This window comes from Heteronotia binoei, chromosome 1 (assembly GCF_032191835.1).
Source record: "Heteronotia binoei isolate CCM8104 ecotype False Entrance Well chromosome 1, APGP_CSIRO_Hbin_v1, whole genome shotgun sequence".
Taxonomy (NCBI): Eukaryota; Metazoa; Chordata; class Lepidosauria; order Squamata; family Gekkonidae; genus Heteronotia; species Heteronotia binoei.
In genome coordinates this window covers 278,597,784-278,623,116 of record NC_083223.1, presented here as the reverse complement: position 1 = coordinate 278,623,116, position 25,333 = coordinate 278,597,784, and the positions used below count along the sequence as shown (strand labels likewise).

The 25,333-nt window shown below is 51.8% G+C and overlaps 1 protein-coding gene across 2 annotated transcripts in view; it reads left to right on the top strand.

Moving 5' to 3' along the window:
* Positions 1–25,333, top strand: part of TUFT1 (tuftelin 1) — a 90,025-nt gene that overhangs the window by 25,983 nt on the left and 38,709 nt on the right. For both annotated transcript variants that reach the window (XM_060261176.1, XM_060261167.1), the window contains exons 2-4: positions 17,001–17,075; positions 19,794–19,898; positions 22,300–22,386. In XM_060261176.1, the coding sequence (XP_060117159.1) occupies positions 17,001–17,075; positions 19,794–19,898; positions 22,300–22,386 (267 nt within the window). The remainder of the gene's footprint in view (positions 1–17,000; positions 17,076–19,793; positions 19,899–22,299; positions 22,387–25,333) is intronic.

Here is a 25,333-nt window from a genome sequence, read left to right as displayed (position 1 = left end):
AGCCATGTTGGATCAGGCCAATGGCCCCTCCAGTCCAACACTCTGTGTCACATAGGAACATAAGAGAAGCCATGATGGATCAGGCCAGTGGCCCATCCAGTCCAACACTCTGTGTCACACAGTGCCCAATATATGTGTGTGCATACACACACACACACACACACACACACACATATATATATATATATATATACACACACACACACACACACACACACACACACTGTGGCTAATAGCCACTGATGGACCTCTGCTCCATATTTTTATCCAATCCCCTCTTAAAGCTGGCTATGCTTGTAGTCTCCTGTGGCAGTGAATTCCACATGTTAATCAACCTTTTGGGTGAAGAAGTACCTCCTTTTATCCGTTCTAACCCGACTGCTCAGCAATTTCATTGAATGCCCACGAGTTCTTGTATTGTGAGAAAGGGAGAAAAGGACTTCTTTCTCTACCTTCTCCATCCCATGCATCATCTTGTCAACCTCTATCAACTGCGTCAGACCAACACGGCTGCTCGCTTGGAGCAACCTCAATTGTTGTTTGTGTATTTATTATTTAAATCATTTATTTAATGTGCTTCTTGCCTCTCTGGGCACACCCCCAACTAGTTAGATTAGAACGTTAGATTAGGGTAGGGGTGGCCAAACTTGCTTAACATAAGAAGAAGAAGAAGATATTGGATTTATATCCCGCCCTCCACTCTGAAGAGTCTCAGAGCGGCTCACAATCTCCTTTATCTTCCTCCCCCACAACAGACATCCTGTGAGGTGGGTTGGGCTGAGAGGGCTCTCACAGCAGCTGCCCTTTCAAGGACAACCTCTGCCAGACCTATGGCTGACCCAAGGCCATTCCAGCAGGTGCAAGTGGAGGAGTGGGGAATCAAACCCGGTTCTCCAGATTCAAGTCCGCCGCTCTTAACCACTGCACTGAGCTGGCACTCGGCCTGGGACCACCTCTGTGCTAAGCAGATGTTCTCCCAGTGAGCGGCTGAGATCTTTCACATCATCTTCTGCATGGTCCTTTTAAAGGGAGATGCCGGGGATTGAACCCGGACCTTCTGCATGCCAAGGAGAGGCTTGGCCACTCAGCTATGGCCCCGCCTCAGTTGGAAGCCTCCGTAATTTTCCAAACTTTGGGTACAGAGCTTTATTGTTTTTTAGGGTTGGGTTCCCCCCCTCCTTCTGTTTTGGTTTAACGCAGGGGTGGCCAAACTGCAGCTTAGAAGTTTGGCCACAGAAGGTGGCGGCGGCTGCCAGCATAGCCAGCTTCAAGAGGGGATTGGATAAACATCTGGAGCAGAGGTCCATCAGTGGCTATTAGCCACAGCGTATTGTTGGAACTCTCTGTCTGGGGCAAGTGATGCTTTGTATTCTCGGTGCTTGTAGGGGGCAAAGTGGGAGGACTTTGAGTGCCCTGGCCCCACTGATGGACCTCCTGATGGCACTTGGGTTTTTGGCCACTGTGTGACACAGTGTTGGACTCGATGGGCCACTGGCCTGATCCAACATGGCTTCTCTTATGTTCTTATGTGACACAGAGTGTTGGCCTGGATGGGCCATTGGCCTGATCCAACATGGCTTCTCTTATGTTCTTATGTGACACAGAGTGTTGGACTGGATGGGCCACTGGCCTGATCCAACATGGCTTCTCTTATGTTATGTTCTTACAGGAGCCACATGGGGCTCTTTCGCACATATTGTGTGGCTCTCGGCACTCCCATCGGCCAGGTCGGAGAAGGCATTTCATAAGAACATAAGAGAAGCCATGTTGGATCAGACCAATGGCCCATCCAGCCCAACACTCTTTATCACACAGTGGCCAATACACCCACACCCACACACTGTGGCTAATAGCCACTGATGGACCTCTGCTCCATATTTTTATCCAATCCCCTCTTGAAGCTGGCTATGCTTGTAGCCGCCACCTCCTGTGGCAGTGAATTCCACCTGTTAATCACCCTTTGGGTGAAGAAGTACTTCCTTTTATCTGTTTTATTTCTCTCTTTAAATTGCTATTTCTCTCTTTAAATTGCTTTGCCAAGCCAGCCGGAGGCTGGGAGAATGCATTTAAAGTTAAAATTGTTTTCATTCCACCTTTCCTTCCTTCCTTCCTTCCTTCCTTCCTTCCTTCCTTCCTTCCTTCCTTCCTTCCTTCCTTCCTTCCTTCCTTCCTTCCTTCCTTCCTTCCTTCCTTCCTTCCTTCCTTCCTTCCTTCCTTCCTTCCTTCCTCCCTCCCTCCCTCCCTCCCTCCCTCCGCCTTGCAGCTCTCAAAACATCGGACGTTTATTCTGTGTGGCTCTTACGTTAAGCAAGTTTGGCCACCCCAGATTTAACGTGTCGCTCTCCAAAGGACGGAGCTCGGTGTGTGCAGCGAGAGATTGCAGGCTAAGCGCTGCAACTCCTGCTCCTGACCCCGTGCGCACAGCAGCGAAGATCCCTTTTTCCCCTCGCCTCGTTTTCCTCTTTGCCAATGTCTCCCTCCTCGCCTTTGCCCCTCTGCGTTAGGCCGGGTGACTCAACTTTGAATCTTGCACTTAGGAACCCCGCAGCCTTTTCTCTCTCTGCCGTATATGGAGCGGTTGCAGACTTGCGCATGGTGGTTTTACACGCACGGGTACGTGGGTGTGTTTTGGGTGCCGCTTGCTGCTATAGATACCGGGGGTGATGGGAGCGTCGGTGGTGCGTCAGGCTTGCAGGAATGCGCAGAATAGGCGAGCGAGGGGGTATTGCGGTTGCTGAGCCGGGGGAGTGGGGACGTCGGAGCTGCCGTTCTGTGAGCCTGCGGCTGGGTGAAGTTCATTCCTTTGAAATGAGGCGTTGGAGGGGAGTTTTACGGATGGCGCGGTCTTCGGAAAGGACGAGTCAGTGGGTTCTAGATCAGTTAAAGCCTGGACTTTCAGGGGTCGTCGAATCCATTTGTTATGAGGGCCGGATCTGACATAGAAGAAGAAGAAGATATTGGATTTATATCCCGTCCTCCACTCTGAAGAGTCTCAGAGCGGCTCACAATCTCCTTTACCTTCCTCCCCCACAACAGACACCCTGTGAGGTAGATGAAGATATTGGATTTATATCCCGCCCTCCACTCCGAAGAGTCTCAGAGCGGCTCACAATCTCCTTTCCCTTCCTCCCCCACAACAGACACCCTGTGAGGTAGATGAAGATATTGGATTTATATCCCGCCCTCCACTCCGAAGAGTCTCAGAGCGGCTCACAATCTCCTTTCCCTTCCTCCCCCACAACAGACACCCTGTGAGGTAGATGAAGATTTTGGATTTATATCCGGCCCTCCACTCCGAAGAGTCTCAGAGCGGCTCACAATCTCCTTTACCTTCCTCCCCCACAACAGACACCCTGTGAGATAGATGAAGATATTGGATTTATATCCCGCCCTCCACTCCGAAGAGTCTCAGAGCGGCTCACAATCTCCTTTCCCTTCCTCCCCCACAACAGACACCCTGTGAGGTAGATGAAGATATTGGATTTATATCCCGCCCTCCACTCCGAAGAGTCTCAGAGTGGCTCACAATCTCCTTTCCCTTCCTCCCCCACAACAGACACCCTGTGAGGTAGATGAAGATATTGGATTTATATCCGGCCCTCCACTTCGAAGAGTCTCAGAGCGGCTCACAATCTCCTTTCCCTTCCTCCCCCGCAACAGACACCCTGTGAGGTGGGTGGGGCTGGAGAGGGCTCTCCCAGCAGCTGCCCTTTCAAGGACAACCTCTGCCAGAGCTATGGCTGACCCAAGGCCATGCTTGCAGGTGCAAGTGGAGGAGTGGGGAATCAAACCTGGTTCTCCCAGATAACTACATCAAACTTGCTCATAAACGAGACCTTGTCGAGCTGGGCCATGTTTGTACCTATTTAAGATTAGGTAGCAGAGAGATAAATTTTATAAAGAACACAGACAAACACCAATATATATATTTTACTTAAAACGTGCTTAAAACGTTAGCACTTGTTGGTCTTGAAGATGCTTTCTTTGTATTCCTCCCATGGGATCCAGGGAACTGGGCAAAGGAAGCTCCGGCTCTTTCCTTCCTTCCGTCCCCAGGGGACTGGGCGGCTGGAGGAGCCTCAGCCAATAGAAGGAAGAGAGGCTTGGCTCAGTAGCTGTGCTGTGAGATTGGGAGCGCCTTGGCGAAGCAAGCTATTCCTCCCCCCCTTCCTCTCCAAGGGAGGAGCCTCAGCCAATGGAGAAAAGAGAGGTTTTGCTCAGTAGCTCCTGTGCAATTGAGCAAGCCTTGCAAAGCAGGCCGTTGTGCAGAATGAAGCAAGAGAGAGGGAGAAGGAAGCAGACGACAGCCAGTTGCTCGGGGGCCTGATAAGAGACCTCTGGGGGCCTGATTTGACCCCCAAACTGCATGTTTGACACCCCTGATCTAGAAGATGAAATGAGATGGAGGGCAGGAAGGATTGCATCAGTGCTTAGTTCTCGTGGCCTTTCTTACACTCCCAGGGAAATGCCGATCATCACTTTGGGGTCAAGAAGCAATTTGTTTCCTGGCCAGTTTGGCCAAGGATCCTGGAGGGTTTTTGCTATCTTAAGAATATAAGAGAAGCCCTGTTGGATCAGACCAGTGGCCCATCCAGTCCAACACTCTGTGTCACAGAAGAACATAAGAGAAGCCATGTTGGATCAGACCAGTGGCCCCTCCAGTCCAACACTCTGTGTCACATAAGAACATAAGAGAAACCCTGTTGGATCAGGCCAGTGGCCCCTCCAGTCCAACACTCTGTGTCACATAAGAAGATAAGAGAAGCCATGTTGGATCAGGCCAGTGGCCCCTCCAGTCCAACACTCTGTGTCACATAAGAGAAGCCATGCTGGATCAGGCCAATGGCCCATCCAGTCCAACACTCTGTGTCACATAAGAGAAGCCATGCTGGATCAGGCCAATGGCCCATCCAGTCCAACACTCTGTGTCACATAAGAGAAGCCATGCTGGATCAGGCCAAGGGCCCATCCAGTCCAACACTCTGTGTCACATAAGAGAAGCCATGCTGGATCAGGCCAATGGCCCATCCAGTCCAACACTCTGTGTCACATAAGAGAAGCCATGCTGGATCAGGCCAGTGGCCCATCCAGTCCAACACTCTGTGTCACATAAGAGAAGCCATGCTGGATCAGGCCAAGGGCCCATCCAGTCCAACACTCTGTGTCACATAAGAGAAGCCATGTTGGATCAGGCCAGTGGCCCATTCAGTCCAACACTTTGTGTCACATAAGAACATAAAAGAAGCCATGTTGGATCAGGCCAGTGGCCCCTCCAGTCCAACACTCTGTGTCACATAAGAACATAAGAGAAGCCATGTTGGATGAGGCCAATGGCCCTTCCAGTCCAACACTCTGTGTCACATAAGAGAAGCCATGTTGGATCAGGCCAATGGCCCATCCAGTCCAACGCTCTGTGTCACATAAGAACATAAGAGAAGCCAAGTTGGATCAGGCCAATGGCCCATCCAGTCCGACGCTCTGTGTCACATAAGAACATAAGAGAAGCCATGTTGGATCAGGCCAATGGCCCATCCAGTCCAACGCTCTGTGTCACATAAGAACATAAGAGAAGCCATGTTGGATCAGGCCAGTGGCCCATCCAGTCCAACACTATGTGTCACATAAGAACATGAGAAGCCCTGTTGGATCAGACCAGTGGCCTATCCAGTCCAACACTCTGTGTCACATAAGAACATAAGAGCAGCCATGTTCGATCAGGCCAATGGCCCATCCAGTCCAACACTCTGTGTCACACATAAGAACAGAAGAGAAGCCATGTTGGATCAGGCCAAGAAGAAGAAGAAGAAATTGGATTTATATCCCGCCCTCCACTTCTAAGAGTCTCAGAGCGGCTCACAATCTCCTTTACCTTCCTCCCCCACAACAGACACCCTGTGAGGTGGGTGGGGCTGGAGAGGGCTCTCACAGCAGCTGCCCTTTCAAGGACAACCTCTGCCAGAACTATGGATGACCCAAGGCCATTCTAGCAGGTGCAAGTGGAGGAGTGGGGAATCAAACCTGGTTCTCCCAGATAAGAGTCCACACACTTAACCACTACACCAAACTGGCTCTCCTATGTCCCTATGTGCCAATGGCCCATCCAGTCCCACACTATGTGTCACATAAGAACATGAGAAGCCCTGTTGGATGAGACCAGTGGCCTATCCAGTCCAACACTCTGTGTCACATAAGAGCAGCCATGTTGGATCAGGCCAGTGGCCCATCCAGTCCAACACTCTGTGTCACCCATAAGAACAGAAGAGAAGCCATGTTGGATCAGGCCAATGGCCCATCCAGTCCAACACTATGTGTCACATAAGAACATAAGAGAAGCCATGTTGGATCAGGCCAGTGGCCCATCCAGTCCAACACTCTGTGTCACACATAAGAACAGAAGAGAAGCCATGTTGGATCAGGCCAATGGCCCATCCAGTCCAACACTATGTGTCACATAAGAACATAAGAGAAGCCATGTTGGATCAGGCCAATGGCCCATCCAGTCCAACACTATGTGTCACATAAGAACATGAGAAGCCCTGTTGGATCAGACCAGTGGCCTATCCAGTCCAACACTCTGTGTCACACAGTGGCCAAAAAATTCCCAGGTGCTGTCAGGAGGTCCATCAGTGGGGCCACGACACTAGAAGCCCTCCCACTATGCCCCAGGCAGAGAGTTCCAACAATATGCTGTGACTAATAGCCACTGTTGAACCTCTGCTCCATATATTGATCCAATCCCCTCTTGAAGGTGGCTATGCTTGTAGCCGTCACCACCTCCTGTGGCAGTGAATTCCACGTTTTAATCACCCTTTGAGTGAAGAAGTACTTCCTTTTATCCGTTCTAACCAGACTGCTCAGCGATTCGGGGCGGGGGTCACTGGGTGTGTGTATATGGTGGAGAGGTATTTGTGAGTTTCCTGCATTGTGCAGGGGGATGCGGGGGATTGGACTAGATGACCCTGGAGATCGCTTCAAATTCTATGATTCTGTGACCAAATGGAGGTTATTTGTACTTAGTCTCATCGAATCAGAGAGTTGGAAAGGCCGTCCAGGGTCATCTAGTCCAACCCCGCACCCGGCACAATGCAGGAAACTCACAAATACCTCCCCCACCCTACACACTACCCATTGACCCTGCTCGATTCCCAAAAGATGGCAAAACCCCCTGTAGATGGTTTAAAAAAAAACATTGTCCTTTGTTCACATTCTGAGAAGAGAAGAGTCACAGGAAAAGACAATAATTCTTGGGAGAGTTGAAGGCAGTAGGAAAAGAAGTCCTTCATTGGCCAAAGAGTCATTCACACGTAGAATTCTCTGCTGCAGGAGTCGGTGGAGGATGGAAGTAGAGGTGGTTTGTGGGGATTGGATCAGTATCTTGATCCAGAGGTCTAGTCAGTTTATCTTATCCGGGAGAACCGGGTTTGATTCCCCACTCCTCCGCTCGCAGCTGCTGGAATGGCCTTGGGTCAGCCATAGCTCTTGCATAGTTGTCCTTGAAAGGGCAGCTTCTGGGAGAGCTCTCTCAGCCCCACCCACTCACAGGGTGTCTGTTGTGGAGGGAGAGGAAGGTGGAGGAGATTGTGAGCCGCTTTGAGACTCTGAGATTTGGAGTGGAGGGTGGAATATAAATCCAGTGTCGTCTTCTTTGTCGTCGTCATCTTGTCTTCCTTGGGGATGTTTAGCCTGGAGAGGAGGCAGCTGAGAGGTGATAGGGTCACCATCTTCAAGTCCTTGAAGGACTGTCCTCTAGAGGATGGTGTGGAATTGTTTTCTGTGGCCCCAGAAGGTAGGACCAGAACCAACAGGCCTTGGGTCAGCCATAGCTCTTGCATAGTTGTCCTTGAAAGGGCAGCTTCTGGGAGAGCTCTCTCAGCCCCACCCACCTCACAGGGTGTCTGTTGTGGAGGGGGAGGAAGGTGGAGGAGATTGTGAAATTAAGTCAAAAGAGTTTCCGGCTCAACATTAGGAAGAACTTCCTGACGGTTAGAGCAATTCCTCAGTGGAACAGGCTTCCTCCTTGGAGGTGGTGGGCTCTCCTTCCTTGGAGGTTTTTAAGCAGAGGCTAGATGGCCATCTGGCAGCAATGCGGATCCTGTGAATTTAGGGGGAGGTATTTGTGAGTTTCTTGCCATGTGCAGGGGGTTGGACTAGATGGCCCTAGAGATCCCTTCCAATTCTATGATTCTAAGGCTTCCTTGGGAGGTGGTGGGCTCTCCTTCCTTGGAGGGTTTTCAACAGAGGCTAGATGGCCATTTGTCAGCAAAGAAGATTCTGTGAATTTAGGGGGAGGTATTTGTGAGTTCCCGCATTGTGTAGGGGGTTGGACTAGATGACCCTGGAGGTCCCTTCCAGCTCTAGGATTCTGTGATTCTAAGTTTTCACAGGCTTCCTCGGGAGGTGGTGGGCTCTCCTTCCTTGGAGGGTTTTAAGCAGAGGCTAGATGGCCACCTGACAGCAATGAGGATCCTGTGAATTTAGGGGGAGATATTTGTGAGTTCCCGCATTGTGCAGGGGGTTGGACTAGATGACCCTGGAGATCCCTTCCAACTCTGTGACACACATAAGAACATAAGAGAAGCCATGTTGGATCAGGCCAGTGGCACACCCAGTCCAACACTCTGTGCCCCAAAAAATCAGGTGCCATCAGGAGGTCCATCAGTGGGGTCAAGACATTAGAAGCTTTCCCAGTGCTGCCCCCCAAGGACCAAGAATACAGAGCATCACTGCTCCAGACAGAGAGTTCCATCTAAACCTTGTGGCTTATAGCCCCTGATGGACCTCTGCTCCAGATGTTTCTCCAATGCTTGTAGCTGCCACCTCCTGTGGCAGTGAATTCCACAAGTTAATCACCCTGTGGGTGAAGAAGCACTTGCCTTTTCAAAATCATGTCACTGGTCCTCATGGTTATGAACATGCAAACTTTTACACAAGAACTCGAGAAACCACAGGAGTATCTAAGAATGAAGGTGGAGGGATTGGTTGGCAGAGGATGGGACAGGAGGAGCTGTGGCTTGGTGGCAGAGCATCTGCTCGGCACGCAGAAGGCCCCAGGTTCAATCCCCGGCATCTCCCAGTTAAAAAGGACTAGGTAGTAGGTGATGGGAAAGACCTCAGACTGAGACCCTGGAGAGCCATGGAGAGGGGCCGTAGCTCAGTGGCAGAGCCTCTGTTTGGCATGCAGAAGGTCCCAGGTTCAATCCCCGGCATCTCCAGTTACAAGGACCAGGCAGGAGGTGATGGGAAAGACGTCAGCCTGAGACCCTGGAGAGCCATGGAGAAGGACCATAGCTCAGGGGCAGAGCATCCGCTCAACATGCAGAAGGTCCCAGGTTAAATCCCCGGCATCTCCAGTCAAAAGGACCAGGCAGGAGGTGATGGGAAAGACCTCAGCCTGAGACCCTGGAGTGGCATGGAGAAGGGCCATAGCTCAGTGGCAGAGCCTCTACATGCAGAAGGTCCCAGATTCCATCCCCAGCATCTCTAGTTTAAAATGACTAGGTAGAAGGTGATGGGAAAGACCTCTGCTTGAGAACATGAATCACTCTTTATGGGGAAGGGCTGTGGTTCAGCGGCAGAGCCTCTGTTTGGCATGCAGAAGATCCCAGGTTCAATCCCTGACATCTCCAGTTAAAAGGACCAAGCAGAAGGTGATGGGAAAGACCTCAGACTGAGACCCTGGAGAGCCATGGAGAGGGGCCATAGCTCAGTGGCAGAGCCTCTGTTTGGCACACAGAAAGTCCCAGGTTCAATCCCCGGCATCTCCGGTGGGAAGGAGCAGGGAATGGGAAAGGCCTTGAGACCCTGGAGAGCGGCTGCCAGTCAGAACAGACAATACTGATGTTGACAGACCAAGGGTCTGATTCAGGATGAGGCAGCTTCAGGGTCTCCCCTTATAGCTGTGTTGTGTCCTCCTGCTTCTTTTGCACCGGTTGCTGCTCCATTTTCAGGATTCAGTAATGTCCCATAAAAATTTGGAAGGTTTTGCCCCGACCTGGAGAGCCTGAGGAAGCCCAATCTTGTCTGATCTAGGAAGCTAAGCAGGATTGGCCCTTGCAAGAACTCGGACAGAAAACCTCCTTGGAATACCAAGTCGGGAGGCAGGGGCAGGCTTTACTTAGCCACCTTTCTGAATATCCTTCAGGCCCCCTGTACGGGTCAGTCACCAGAGGTCCGTGACTTTAAAGTGTGCGTGCACACACACACATACAAAAATATTGACAAAACAAGAAAATTGGACCGTGCACTCCCCAGACTGAGCATCTCTACCTAAAGAAGGAGTGGCCAAACTGTGGCTCAGGAGCCATATGTATCTCTTTCGCACGCATTGTGTGGCTCTTGAAGCCCCCACTGCCCCCGTTGGCTGGCTTGGAGAAGGCGTTTGTCTCTTTAAATCGCTTCGCCAAGCCAGCCGGTGGCTTGGAGAATGCATTTAAAGTTAAAGTTGCTTTCCTTCCTTTCTCCCTCCCTCCCTCCTGCAGCTCTCAAAACACCTGGTGTTGATGTCCTGACATTTATTCCGTGCGGCTCTTACATTAAGCAAGTTTGCCCACCCCTGGCCTAAACTCTTTGGCGAAGGGAAGTGTTGACTCTTGAAAGCTCATACACCCCTCCCCAAATCTTGTGAGTCCCTAAGATGTGACTAGACTCGAACCCAGCTCTTCTCCTGCAGACCAACACGGCTGCCCTCCGAAACCGCCTGCCCAGAGAGCTCTGGTTGACGGTCGGCAAAAGGGATTAGAACAGCGGGGCGGGGCTCCCTTCAGTTTTCCGCTGATCGTTCGGGGCCCCTTTCTGGTTCTGCAGAACACCTTGTTCTTGGAACGTTGCCATCCCAGCTTATGTAAGGTTACCGGTTGCTTTAAAAGGGGTGTGTGTGTGTTTCTTTTGTGCAATCTTCGCAAATTAAAGCCGGAGAAGCCGAACGCAGGGAGTTGAAACCCACTTGTCTGTCCTTCCGACAGCCTCCGTTTGCCCAGCATAATTTATTTAATTATATATTAAAAAGAAGAACAGATAAATGGGTTTCAACCAGTTCGCCCGGAGAGGTCTCCCCTCTCTGTTGCACCAATGAAATGCTGGTTCTCTTGGGAGGGCCAGCGTGGCACTGTGGTCAGAGTGTCAGCCTCAGATCTGGAAGACCCTAGTTTGAACCTCCATTCATGGAGACCTGTCCTGTGACCTTGGACCAGTCGCACAGTCTCCGCCGGGCCTACCTTGCAAGGCTGTTGGGATGATGAAGAAGAAGAAGATACTGGATTTATATCCCGCCCTCCACTCCGAAGAGTCTCAGAGCGGCTCACGATCTCCTTCCCCTTCCTCCCCCACAACAGACACCCTGTGAGGTAAATGAAGATATTGGATTTATATCCCGCCCTCCACTCCGAAGAGTCTCCGAGCGGCTCACAATCTCCTTTCCCTTCCTCCCCCACAACAGACACCCTGTGAGGTGGGTGGGGCTGAGAGGGCTCACAGCAGCTTCCCTTTCAAGGACAACCTCTGCCAGAGCTACGGCTGACCCAAGGCCATGCCAGCAGGTGCAAGTGGAGGAGTGAGGAATCAAACCCGGTTCTCCCAGATAAGAGTCTGCACACTTAACCACTAGACCAAACTTGCTCTCCTAAACCATGAACCATGCTGAGCCACTTTCAGTCCCCACAGGGGGAGAAAGGAAAGGAAAGGTCCCCTGTGCAAGCACCTGTCGTTTCCGACTCTGGGGTGACGTTGCTTTCACGACATTTTCACGGCAGACCTTTTACGGGGTGGTTTGCCCTTGCCTTCCCCAGTCGTCTGCACCAGGGGTGGCCAAGGGTAGCTCTCCAGATTGTTTTTTTGCCTACAACTCCCATCAGCCCCAGCCATTGGCCATGCTGGCTGCGGCTGATGGGAGTTGTAGGCCAAAAAAAAAATCTGGAGAGCTACCCTTGGCCACCCCTGATCTACACTTCCCCCCCAGCAAGCCGAGTACTCATTTGACCGAGCTCGGAAGGATGGAAGACTGGGTCAACCTGGAGCCGGCTACCTGAAAACCCAGCTTCCGCCGGGATCGAACTCAGGTCGCGAGCAGAGAGTTCAGACCGCAGTACTGCAGCTTTACCACTCTGGTTCCACGGTGACATCCTAGACCAGAGGTGGCCAAACTTGCTTAACGGAAGAGCCGCGCGGAATAAACATCGGATGTTTGAGAGCCGCGAGACACGAACGTCAGTTGTTTTGAGAACGGCAAGGCAAGCAGGCAAACAGATGTGGGGAGGGAGAGGCTGAAAGAAAGCAACTTTAAATGCGTTCTCCCAGGCACCGGCTGCCTTGGCTTGGAGAAGCGATAGGGGCTTCCGGGTTTCACAATGAGGACTAGGGGATTAAGAAGATTTAGGCTGGCTTTGCGACGATGCCAGTCAAGCGAGGGAGAATTAAAAGCGGCACCACTCCTAATCCTATAATGGCCGTCGCGTAACCAGAACGAGCGCACGCCTTCTCTTGATTCGGGAGGGGCTGTGGTTCAGTGGCAGAGCCTCTGCTTCGCCTGCGGGAGTTCCCAGGTTCAATCCCCAGCATCTCCACTTGGGGGTGAAAAAAAAAGATCCAGCACTAAGTGACGTGAAAGACAGCCTGAGACCCTGAAGAAGAAGAAGAAGATATTGGATTTATATCCCGCCCTCCACTATGAAGAGTCTCAGAGGGGCTCACAATCTCCTTTACCTTCCCCCCCCCACCACAACAGACACCCTGTGAGGTAGATGAAGATATTGGATTTATATCCCGCCCTCCACTCCGAAGAGTCTCAGAGCGGCTCACCATCTCCTTTCCCTTCCTCCCCCACAACAGACACCCTGTGAGGTAAATGAAGATATTGGATTTGTATCCCGCCCTCCACTCCGAAGAGTCTCAGAGCGGCTCACAATCTCCTTTCCCTTCCTCCCCCACAACAGACACCCTGTGAGGTAAATGAAGATATTGGATTTATATCCCACCCTCCACTCCGAAGAGTCTCAGAGCGGCTCACAATCTCCTTTACCTTCCTCCCCCACAACAGACACCCTGTGAGGTAGATGAAGATATTGGATTTGTATCCCGCCCTCCACTCCGAAGAGTCTCAGAGCGGCTCACAATCTCCTTTCCCTTCCTCCCCCACAACAGACACCCTGTGAGGTAGATGAAGATATTGGATTTGTATCCCGCCCTCCACTCCGAAGAGTCTCAGAGCGGCTCACAATCTCCTTTCCCTTCCTCCCCCACAACAGACACCCTGTGAGGTAGATGAAGATATTGGATTTGTATCCCGCCCTCCACTCCAAAGAGTCTCAGAGCGGCTCACAATCTCCTTTATCTCCCTCCCCCACAACAGACACCCTGTGAGGTGGGTGGGGCTGGAGAGGCCTCTCACAGCAGCTGCCCTTTCAAGGACAACCTCTGCCAGAGCTACAGCTGACCCAAGGCCATTCCAGCAGCTGCAAGTGGAGGAGTGGGGAATCAAACCCAGTTCTTCCAGATAAGAGTCCGCACACTTAACCACTACACCAAACTGGCTCTCCTACCCTGGAGAGCCGCTGCCAGTCTGAGTAAACCAGGGGTGTCCAACGTGCTGCCCAGAGGGCTGTAATCAGGTCCCCAGAGGGCTCTCTCTTGCTTTCTTTTCTGCGCCACAGCTAGCTTTGCACCAGACTTGCTCAATCCCATAGGGGCAAAGCCATTGGGTTTCACAATGAGGACTAGGGGATTAAGATCTCTGCCTTCCTGTTGCTGTCTGTGGCACTTCCTTTTCCCTTCTGCGGCGCTTCCCTTTCCTCTCCCTTTCCTGTTTTCCCCCTGAATACAGCTGTATTTATTGCATGCTCCTTCAACCGCACATGGACGCAGGGAACTGCCTTATACGGATTCAGACCATCGCTATATTTTATTTATTTATTTACCTTAAATTTCTATCCCGCCCTCTCCACAAGTGGACTCAGGGCGGCTATCAATCGATTTAGATATTTGCATATGCAATTTAAAAACCAATAAAATACAATTACAATTAAAACATTCTAAAAAAACATTCTATGGTGCTGTCTTCGATATAGGCGGATTCTTTTCCTGATGGCGATCAGATAGTAATCATAGCTCTTTAGAGATGGGGGGTGGACCTCTGCTCCATATGCTTACCCATTCCCCTCTTGAAGCTGTCTATGCTTGCAGCCGCCACCACCTCCTGTGGCAGTGAATTCCACATGTTAATAACCCTTTGGTGAAGAAGGACCTCCTTTTATCCATTTTAACCTGACTGCTCAGCAGTTTCATCAAATGCCCACGAGTTTTTGTATTGCGAGAAAGGGAGAAAAGGACTTCTTTCTCTACTTTCTCCATCCCATGCATTATCTGGTAAACCTCTATCATCTCATCCCGCAGTCGACGTTTCTCCAAGCTAAAGAGCCCAAGCGTTTTAACCTTTCTTCATAGGGAAAGTGTTCCAACCCTTGAATCATTCTAGTTGCCCCTTTTCTGCATTTTTTCCAATGCTATAATATCCTTTTTGAGGGGCGGTGACCAGAATTGTACACGGTATTCCAAATCCCGTAGAAAGATCCCGCAGGGCCCTTATAGCCTCTGGGAGGGCATTCCGCGTTTCTGGTGCTGCCACCGAGAAGGCACTAGCCCTTGTGGAGCAAAACCTGGCCTCCTTTGGTCCAGGGATGGACAGTAGATTTTGTGCCCCTGAACGCAGTGCTTGCTAGGAAACATGCGGAGAAAGGCGATCCTGTAGATAGGCAGGCCCCCGACCATAAAGGGCTTTAAATACCAACACCTTGAAACAGACTTGGAACACATTAGGTAGCCAGTGCAGCTCTTTCAGCACTGGCTGAATGTACTCCCAATGAGGGAGCCCCATTAACAGCTGCGCCGCAGCATTCTGCACTAGCTGTAGTTTCCGAATCGGAGTCAAGGGTAGCCCCATGTAAAGAGCATTACAGTGGTCTGTTCTCGAGGTGACTGTAGGGTGATTAACATGTGGACTTCACTGCCACAGGATGTGGTGGCCGCTGCAAGCATAGCCAGCTTTAAGAGGGGATTGGATAAAAATATGGAGCAGAGGTCCATCAGTGGCTATTAGCCACAGCGTATTGTTGGAAGTGTCTGGGGCAGTGATGCTCTATATTCTTGGTGCTTGGGGGGGGAGGGCAAAGTGCCTGATGACACTTGGGTTTTTGTTTTTTTCTGGCCACTGTGTTGGACTGGAGGGGCCGTTGGCCTGATCCAACATGGCTTCTCTTATGTTATTATGTGACACAGAGTGTTGGAGTGGATGGGCCATTGGCCTGATCCAACAGGGCTTCTCTTATGTTCTTATGTGACACAGAGTGTTGGACTGGAGGGGCCGTTGGCCTGATCCAACATGGCTTCTCTTATGTTATTATGTGACACAGAGTGTTGGAGTGGATGGGCCATTGGCCTGATCCAACAGGGCTTCTCTTATGTTCTTATGTGACACAGAGTGTTGGACTGGAGGGGCTATTGGCCTGATCCAACAGGGCTTCTCTTATACTCTTATGTGACACAGAGTGTTGGACTGGAGGGGCCATTGGCCTGATCCAACATGGCTTATCTTATGTTCTTATGTGACACAGAGTGTTGGAGTGGATGGGCCATTGGCCTGATCCCACATGGCTTCTCTTATGTTCTTATGTGACACAGAGTGTTGGACTGGAGGGGCTATTGGCCTGATCCAACATGGCTTCTCTTATACTCTTATGTGACACAGAGTGTTGGACTGGAGGGGCCACTGGCCTCATCCAACATGGCTTCTCTTATGCTCTTATGTGACACAGAGTGTTGGAGTGGATGGGCCATTGGCCTGATCCAACATGGCTTCTCTTACGTTCTTATGTGACACAGAGTGTTGGACTGGAGGGGCCATTGGCCTGATCCAACAAGGCTTCTCTTCTGTTCTTATGTGACACAGAGTGTTGGACTGGAGGGGCCACTGGCCTGATCCAACAGGGCTTCTCTTCTGTTCTTATGTGACACAGAGTGTTGGACTGGAGGGGCCACTGGCCTGATCCAACAGGGCTTCTCTTATGTTCTCATGTAGCATGGATCACCATTGCTAAGTCGACATGCTCCATATCAAAGCCAGGACTGTCGATTCAGACTCTCAGTGGCTCTCCAGGGTCTCCATATTGTCTGCTCAGACTGGCAGCTGCTCTCCTGTGAAGAGCCCTTGCCATTTTGCTATATCTGTCTCAGTTTCAGTTTATTTCAATTTATATCCCGCCCTTTCCGCCGAAGCGGCTCAGGGCGGCTCACAACGTATGAAATCTAACATAAAGTTTGGCTTTAAAATACATCAATATTTCTGTCTAATGTACGTTGCTCACATGGAGAATGGGAGGAGGGGGAAATTACGCTCGCTTTGCTTGCGCCCTGCTTTTACCTTGCAGTAAACATAAGTATCCGTTTATGCTCCGCAACGATCGTGCGGTCAGTGCTTCAAGGTCGTTTTTATCTGTTTGCAGAGAACAGCACCTCTGCTCACTGTCTGCTGTGTGCAAGAAGTTGGTGGAAAACAATTTTGTATTGTTTATGCAGGCTTTTTGCATCGTAGTTTAGGTGGGCTGCTTAACGGCCCTAGATAAGGCATGTTAGTCTGGTCACCTCACAGGTGAGCCATTTCTGACACCGGCATGTATTGCTACTGACCTGGCTGTCAATAAAGACGGCTTCCTGGCCACATTGGACGCCTTCTTTAATTGAGGATTGTCCCGGAGCTGACATCTTCAGGGTCTCAGGTGGAGGTCTTTCCCATCACCTGTTGCCTCAGCCATAAAAGCTCATATGCCGGGGACCGAAGCTGGGACTTTCTGCGCATCGAGCAGATGCTCTGCCGCTGAGCTGCGGCCCCACCCGCAGCCGGGGACTTCTCTGTGTCCGCAAGATGCTGCGTGCGTGGGTGATGATCCGTCAGCCGCGTAATACAATACAATCCGCAACAGTCCCTTTTTTTTCTTTCTTCCTTTCTGCTTCTTTAGGAAAGTGTGAAAATATTAAGGCTGACGCTGCAGAATGATCTCCCAGGCGACAGGCGAGACCCAGCGAAGCCGAAGGTGAGTAGATGCTCCTGTACGCTGAAACCAGAAGTCTGGCTTTTCAGAACTTCCTGGGTGGAAGCCACCCCCCACCGGTTTGGGGAATCCTAGAGTTGGAAGGGACCTCCAGGGTCATCTAGTCCAAGCCCCCTCTGCACAATGCAGGAACTTCACGAATACCTCCCCCCGCACGCATCCCCAGTGACCCCTGCTGCATGCCTAGAAGATGGGGAAGAAAACCCAGGATCCCTGGCCGAACTGGCCTGGAAAAAAATTGCCTGACCGCATCAATTAGCTTGCTCCGGGGGCCATTTTTCCTGATCAGCATTTCCCTGAGCGTGTAAGAAAGACCCACGAGAACTAACCCCTGATGCAACCAGTCCCCGCCCGAAGCTGAGTTAGCGTGAGCTAGCTCAGAATTTTTTAAGCTTCCGGCTCACTCCTTTTTGTCTTAGCTCAGGAAAAATGGCCCCCGGAGCAAGCTGATCGATGCAGTAACTCGCAGCTTTAATGCCAGGAGCTCACAATTTTTGCTCACAAGACTCCACAGCTTAGATAGGCCCTTCCTGCCCCCTCCCTCTCATGATCTGCCTAATTCACAGAATCAGCATTGCTGTCAGGCAGCCATCTAGCGTCTGTTTGAAAACCTCCGAAGACAGAGAGCCCACCACCTCCTGAGGAAGCAGGGGAGAGTTGAGACATTTGTGGTTCGAGCGTAGGGGTTGTCCAGCATGGTGCCAAATGGGGTGCCCTGGCGCACACCGGTGTCACTGTGTCTTTAGAGAGCAGGTGGGGCCGTGGAGAATTTTTGCCCCCCACGGTGTTTGATTGGCTGTGTAGATTTTTAAGAAAACGTTACTCCGACAATTGCAGTCACCCCAGTACAAGACTAGTCAGTGTGTCACTGAAGTAAGCTGTGGGAGCCATTTTGGTGGCTGGTCTTGCCTCCTGGGACGGCCATTTTGTGCCTGCAGGCTCAAACAGGTTGGGGACCCCCCACTGTACTGTTCGAATTGCCCCCCGCCCCACACACTATGTTTTAATCTCTGTGTCTGTGTGTCAAAATGGTCTCAAAAGAGCCCTGTGCCGTGTTTCTTAAAAAAAAAATTATTTTAAAGACTTTTATTGAAAAACGACTCAAATCATACGGCTGTATCACATGCGATATAAATAAATCCAACTAGAATATACCGAATTTTGAGGTAAATTTTGTGTGTGTGTGTGTGTGGTAAGCGACGACAGGAAACCAAGGTACCACCGCCTTTTCCTCATAGGTCTGAGGAGAAGACTGTGAGGAAGAGTATGCCAGTTTGGTTAAAATAAAGTAGTCCCATATATTTTGTTCTTTTGTTCTGTGCCGTGTTTCTTAAAAAGTAGATCCATAGAATCGTAGAAGGGACCTCCAGGGTCATCTAGTCCAGCCTCCGCTGCACAGTGTAGGAACTTCACAAATACCTCACCCCCCCCAACACACACTCAGTGACCCCTTCTTCATGCCCAGAAGATGCAAAATAGTTCTTATTTTCTCTCATTGTCCCCAAAGTTAGTTCCCAAGCCCAGAAGACGGCCAAAAAAACCCTCCAGGATTTCTACATATGAACATATGAAGCTGCCTTATACTGAATCAGATCCTGGGTCCATCAAAGTCAGTATTGTCTACTCAGACTGGCAGTGGCTCTCCAGGGTCTCAAGCTGAGGTTTTTCACACCTACTTGCCTGGACCCTTTCTAGTTGGAGATGCCGGGGATTGAACCTGGGACCTTCTGCTTACCAAGCAGATGCTCTACCACTGAGCCACTGTCCCTCCCCAAAGATTATGAGCATATGAAGTTGCCTTATACTGACTCAGACCCTCGGTCCATCAAAGTCAGTCTTGTCTACTCAGACTGGCAACGGCTCTCCAGGGTCTCAAGCGGAGGTCTTTCATGCCTACTTGCCTGGACCCTTTCTAGTTGGAGATGCCGGGGATTGAACCTGGGACCTTCCGCTTACCAAGCAGTTCTACCACTGAGCCACCGTCCCTCCCCAATGATTATGAACATATGAAGCTGCCTTCTACTGAATCAGACCCTCGGTCCATCGAAGTCTACTCAGACTGGCAGTGGCTCTCCAGGGTCTCAAGCGGAGGTTTTTCATGCCTACTTGCCTGGACCCTTTTTGGAGATGTCAGGGATTGAACCTGGGACCCCTAATGAAGCTGCCTCCTACTGAATCAGACCCTCGGTCCATCAAAGTCAGTCTTGTCTACTCAGACTGGCAGCGGCTCTCCAGGGTCTCAAGCTGAGGTTTTTCACGCCTATTTGCCTGGACCCTTCTTAGTTGGAGATGCCGGGGATTGAACCTGGGACCTTCTGCTTACCAAGCAGATGCTCTACCACTGAGCCACCGTCCCTCCCCTGCTCTCCAGGGTCTCAAGCGGAGGTTTTTCACACCTATTTGCCTGGACCCTTTTTAGTTGGAGATGCCAGGGATTGAACCTGGGACCTTCTGCTTACCAAGCAGATGCTCTACCACTGAGCCACCGTCCCTCCCCTGCTCTCCAGGGTCTCAAGCGGAGGTTTTTCACACCTATTTGCCTGGACCCTTTTTAGTTGGAGATGCCGGGGATTGAACCTGGGACCTTCTGCTTACCAAGCAGATGCTCTACCACTGAGCCACCGTCTCTCTCTGGCACTCGCGTGCATGCGTGAGGCAGCCCGCTATCTGCTACCCTCCTTCTGCTCTCTCTCCCTACAGCCGGTGGGAAGAGCCTTTGCCATGGTGGCCAACCGGCCCACGGGCAGCCACGCCTTGGCTTCGGAGTGCGTCAAGTCCAGCGAGGGGGATGAAGAGATCATCAAGGTGAATCCTTTGCTGTGGAAAAGCGTCGGCGGCTTTCTGACTGGGACCCCTTGGAATGGCTTTCCTGTGAGGAACGGCTGCAGCCGTCTTGAAGATGATGATGATACTGGATTTATATCCCACCCTCCACTCTGAATCTCAGAGACTCAGAGTGGCTCAGAATCTCCTTTCCCTTCCTCCCCCACAACAGACACCCTGTGAGGTAGATGAAGATATTGGATTTATATCCCGCCCTCCACTCCGAAGAGTCTCAGAGCGGCTCACAATCTCCTTTCCCTTCCTCCCCCACAACAGACAGACACCCTGTGAGGTAGATGAAGATATTGGATTTATATCCCGCCCTCCACTCCGAAGAGTCTCAGAGCGGCTCACAATCTCCTTTCCCTTCCTCCCCCACGACAGACACCCTGTGAGGTGGGTGGGGCTGAGAGAGCTCTCCCAGAAGCTGCCCTTTCAAGGACAGAGTCTTAGAGTGGCTTACAATCTCCTTTCCCTTCCTCCCCCACAACAGACACTCTGTGAGGTGGGTGGGGCTGAGAGAGCTCTCCCAGAAGCTGCCCTTTCAAGGACACTCAGAGTCACTCACAATCTCCTTTCCCTTCCTCCCCCACAACAGACGCCCTGTGAGGTGGGTGGGGCTGAGAGAGGTCTCCCAGAAGCTGCCCTTTCAAGGACAGAGTCTCAGAGCCACTCACAATCTCCTTTCCCTTCCTCCCCCACAACAGATACCTTGTGAGGTGGGTGGGGCTGTGAGAGCTCTCCCAGAAGCTACCCTTTTAAGGACACTCAGAGCCACTCACAATCTCCTTGGACCAGTCACACGCTCTCAGCCTAACCCTGCCTCACTGGGTTGTTGTGAGGGGAAAACTGAGCAGAAGAAAATTTTCACACTCTCAGTCCGACCTACCTCGCTGGGTCGTTGTGAAGATAAAATGGTGTGGGCAACCACATTAAGCAGCTTTGAGTCCCTGTGGGGAAGAAAGAGAGCATAAAAATAAAAAAATAAAGAAACCTTTTTTGGGGGCTGGGGGAGTATGTGCTGCTTCGTGAGAAACTTCCTTACAATTAAAGCCATTAGCATGAATTTGTTTTTTTTTAAAAGAAGCTTTTAGAAGCGAGCAGAAACCATTTCAAACCAGCCAGGGGTATAAAAATAGTATAAAACACTCAGCGAGCAGCCCAAAAATTCTCTATAAATCACTCCTCGGGCTAAAAGTGGATTGTAAAATACCTGTTAAAAGCCGGAGAGGATGTTCTGGCTTGATGCCCAAACGTAAGGAGTGGACCAAAAAGAAAAAAGCTTTTCATTTGAAGAGAGAATCGCTTGCTGGTTTCGGCGCCACAGGATGCAGTGATAGCCATTAAACTCAGACTGCTTTAAGACCATAAGAACATAAGAGAAGCCATGTTGGATCAGGCCAGTGGCCCATCCAGTCCAACACTCTGTGTCACACAGTGGCCAAAAAACCCAGGTGCCATCGGGAGGTCCACCGCGGGTCAGAACACTAGTAGAAGCCCTCCCACTGTCCCAAGCACCAAGAATACAGAGCATCACTGCCCAAGACAGAGTTCCAACAATACGCTGTGGCTAACAGCCCCGGGTGGACGTCTGCTGCATGAACTTGTCTAATCCCTTGCTTTAAAAGGGTATTAGACAAGTTCATGGAGGAGAAGTCAGATCAAGACACGAAGCAGCCATACACTGAATCAGACCCTTGGTGCATCACGTTCAGTATTGCCTGTTCAGGCTGGCAGCCGCTCTCCAAGGTCTCAGACCGAGGTCTTTCACATTATCCTTTCCACTGGAGATGCTGGGGATTGAACCTGAGGCCTTCTGCATGCCAGGCAGAGGCTCTACCACTGAGCCATGTGTCCCTCCCATCAATGGCTGCCGTTTACAGTGGCTAAATGGAACTTCCATGTTCAGAGTCACTTCACCCTCCTTACCAACTATAGGGCGGGGAGAGCCAGTTTGGTGTCGTGTCGCATGGACTCTTGCCTAGGAGACCTGGGTTTGATTTCCCACTCCTCGGCTTGCAGCTGCTGGAATGGCCTTGGGTCAGCCATAGCTCTCGCAGAGCTGTCCTTGAAAGAGCAGCTTCTGTCAGAACTCTCTCAGCCTTACCTGCCTCACAAGGTGTTTGTTGTGGGGGAGGAAGGTAAAGGAGATTGTGAGCCGCTCTGAGACTCTGAAATTTGGAATGGAGGGCGTGATATAAATCTATCATCATCTTCTCTTTAGCCCCGCGCCCAGCGTAGAGGCCATTTGGAGACGTCTGATTGGCCGCTGTGTGAACAGGACTAGATGTCTTGTCTGCCTCTTGGGGTTGGTGCTCTTGATGCCCGAAGGGAGCAGTTTTCTCACAGGTGTTGTTGTTTTTTCCCCCCTTCTGTGACTCAGGTGTATCTGAAGGCTCGGGCAGAGGACAAGGTGAAGAACGAGAAGAGCCCCCACGCGCTGAAAAGCGACAGTAGTCAGAGCCAAGAGGTACGTGGCAGTTTTCCTAGAATGTCTGATGATTGGTTTCCTATAGAACCCAGCCACAGGATGCTGGGCACAGTCCCAAAACGGCTACCAGAGGAGGTGGAGCCAGTCCCAAAATGGCTGCCACGGGAGGTGGAGCCAATCCAAACATGGCTGCCACGGGAGGTGGAGCAAGTCCCAAAATGGCTGCCACGGGAGGTGGAGCCAGTCCCAAAATGGCTGCCACGGGAGGTGGAGCCAATCCCAAAATGGGTGCCACGGGAGGTGGAGCCAGTCCCAAAATGGGTGCCACAGGAGGTGGAGCCAGTCCCAAAATGGCTGCCACGGGAGGTGGAGCCAGTCCCAAAATGGCTGCCACAGGAGATGGAGCCAATCCAAACATGGCTGCCACGGGAGGTGGAGCCAGTCCCAAAATGGCTGCCACGGGAGGTGGAGCCAATCCCAAAATGGGTGCCACGGGAGGTGGAGCCAGTCCCAAAATGGGTGCCACAGGAGGTGGAGCCAGTCCCAAAATGGGTGCCACAGGAGGTGGAGCCAGTCCCAAAATGGGTGCCACGGGAGGTGGAGCCAGTCCCAAAATGGCTGCCACGGGAGGTGCAGCCAATCCCAAAATGGCTGCCATGGGAGGTGGAGCCAATCCCAAAATGGCTGCCACGGGAGGTGGAGCCAGTCCCAAAATGGGTGCCACAGGAGGTGGAGCCAGTCCCAAAATGGCTGCCACGGGAGGTGGAGCCAATCCCAAAATGGCTGCCACGGGAGGTGGAGCCAATCCCAAAATGGGTGCCACGGGAGGTGGAGCCAGTCCCAAAATGGGTGCCACAGGAGGTGGAGCCAGTCCCAAAATGGGTGCCACAGGAGGTGGAGCCAGTCCCAAAATGGCTGCCACGGGAGGTGGAGCCAATCCCAAAATGGCTGCCACGGGAGGTGGAGCCAATCCCAAAATGGGTGCCACGGGAGGTGGAGCCAGTCCCAAAATGGGTGTCACAGGAGGTGGAGCCAATCCAAACATGGCTGCCACGGGAGGTGAAGCCAGTCCCAAAATGGGTGCCACAGGAGGTGGAGCCAGTCCCAAAATGGCTGCCATGGAAGGTAAAGCCAGTCCTAAAATGGGTGCCACAGGAGGTGAAGCCAGTCCCAAAATGGGTGCCACAGGAGGTGGAGACAGTCCCAAAATGGGTGCCACAGGAGGTGGAGTCAGTCCCAAAATGGGTGCCACGGGAGGTGGAGCCAATCCCAAAATGGGTGCCACAGGAGGTGGAGACAGTCCCAAAATGGCTGCCATGGAAGGTAAAGCCAGTCCCAAAATGGGTGCCACAGGAGGTGAAGCCAGTCCCAAAATGGGTGCAACAGGAGGTGGAGCCATTCTCAAAATGGGTGCAACAGGAGGTGGCGCCAGTCTCAAAATGGGTGCTGCAGGAGGTGGAGCCAGTCCCAAAATGGCTGCCCTAGGAGGTGCTGCCGGTTCCAAAATGGCTGCCCTAGGTGATGGTGCCGGTCCCAAAATGGCTGCCACAGGAGGTGGAGCCAATCTCAAAGTGGCTGCCATAGGAGGACCACAAAAATGTCAGGGAGTGAGTTCATTCTTAATTCTAACAGCAAAGAATTTGACATTTCAGGCTCAGTTTGACTGGATGCCTTTTAATCTGTACAGCCAATCAGATGCCCTGCTGAGCAAATGCCCCACCGAGCCGTCCCACTTTGTAAAAACACTTGGTGGGTGACAGGAAATGGCCGGTGCCATTGTGCCCACAGGCCCTGGCAAAGGAACCATGTTTGGGGGACAACTGGCAAAGGGGGACTCGTGTTGGTCAGCTATTGCCAAGAAAGCCAAAAATCTAGTGGCCTTTCAAGTTGCATTGAAGATGAAGAAGATGATGGTATTGGATTTATACACCCCACCCTCCACTCTGAGTCTCAGAGCGGACTGCAATCTCCTTTACCTTCGTCCCCCGCAACAGACACTCTGTGAGGCGGATGGGGCCGAGAGAGCTCTGACAGAAGTTGTCTTTTCAAGGACAACCTCTGCGAGAGCCATGGCTGACCCAAGGCCATTCCAGCAGCTGCAAGTGGAGGAGTGGGGGAATCAAACCCGGTTCTCCCAGATTAGAGTCCGCGCACTTAACCACGACACCAAACTGGCTCTCTTTGTTCAGCCAGATCTTCGTTCTGCTGCGCAGGCTTGCAGAGGAAGCAAGAGGATTTTTTAAACCCAGCACCGGCGCTGCCGGTGTCCAGGCCTGCTGGCGTCGAGAGGCGCGCTCGCAAGTCGTGTGGGCCGCATCTGAAATCTCCGGAGCCAGGGATGATGGCTGGATGCGATATCCCCGTGCTCCGGGGTGGCGCCGCCTCCGCACCCTGCAATCCTCTCTGTGGTGGCCAGCCACACGCACAAGAAGAGCGATGCGCTCGTGTGGGGTGCGCGATTCATTTTCAGTTGCCAAACAGCCTTGCGAGCGACGTTGCAGAGTTTGCGGCCTCCCCGTAGCAGGCGGCTGAATCCTCGCCCTTTCCGAATCAACTTGTCGCTGCTTGCCATCTTGGCTCAAACGTTTAGCAGCCCACATGCGCCTCGTCTAGAAACTTAGAGGCTAAAGGGAAAGGCTAGAAGATCCACGGGTTAATCTGCTTTTGAGCCGAGTGACCTTTGGTGCTCGCCTGCGGGCATACACGACTCGCCGCAGGCCACCAGGCAAATGGTGTTGGGCACGCCTGCCGCAGCGCTCCGCTGAGGCTTTGACCCTCGGGAAAAGCCGAGCCGTGTTGCAAAAGCCGTCTGCCGTCCTCAAGGGGCTCTCTGTTCAGGCTTGCCGGCAACACCTCTGTCCGCCCCGGGGCTTATCATGGAAGCTCTCTGACTCAGCCTCCCTCCTGCCAGATTCACGTGGCTAATTGTTTTGGCTAGCTGGGGAGGAACCAGTAGGGGATCGTCCTCTCTCTTTGGGGCTCTATC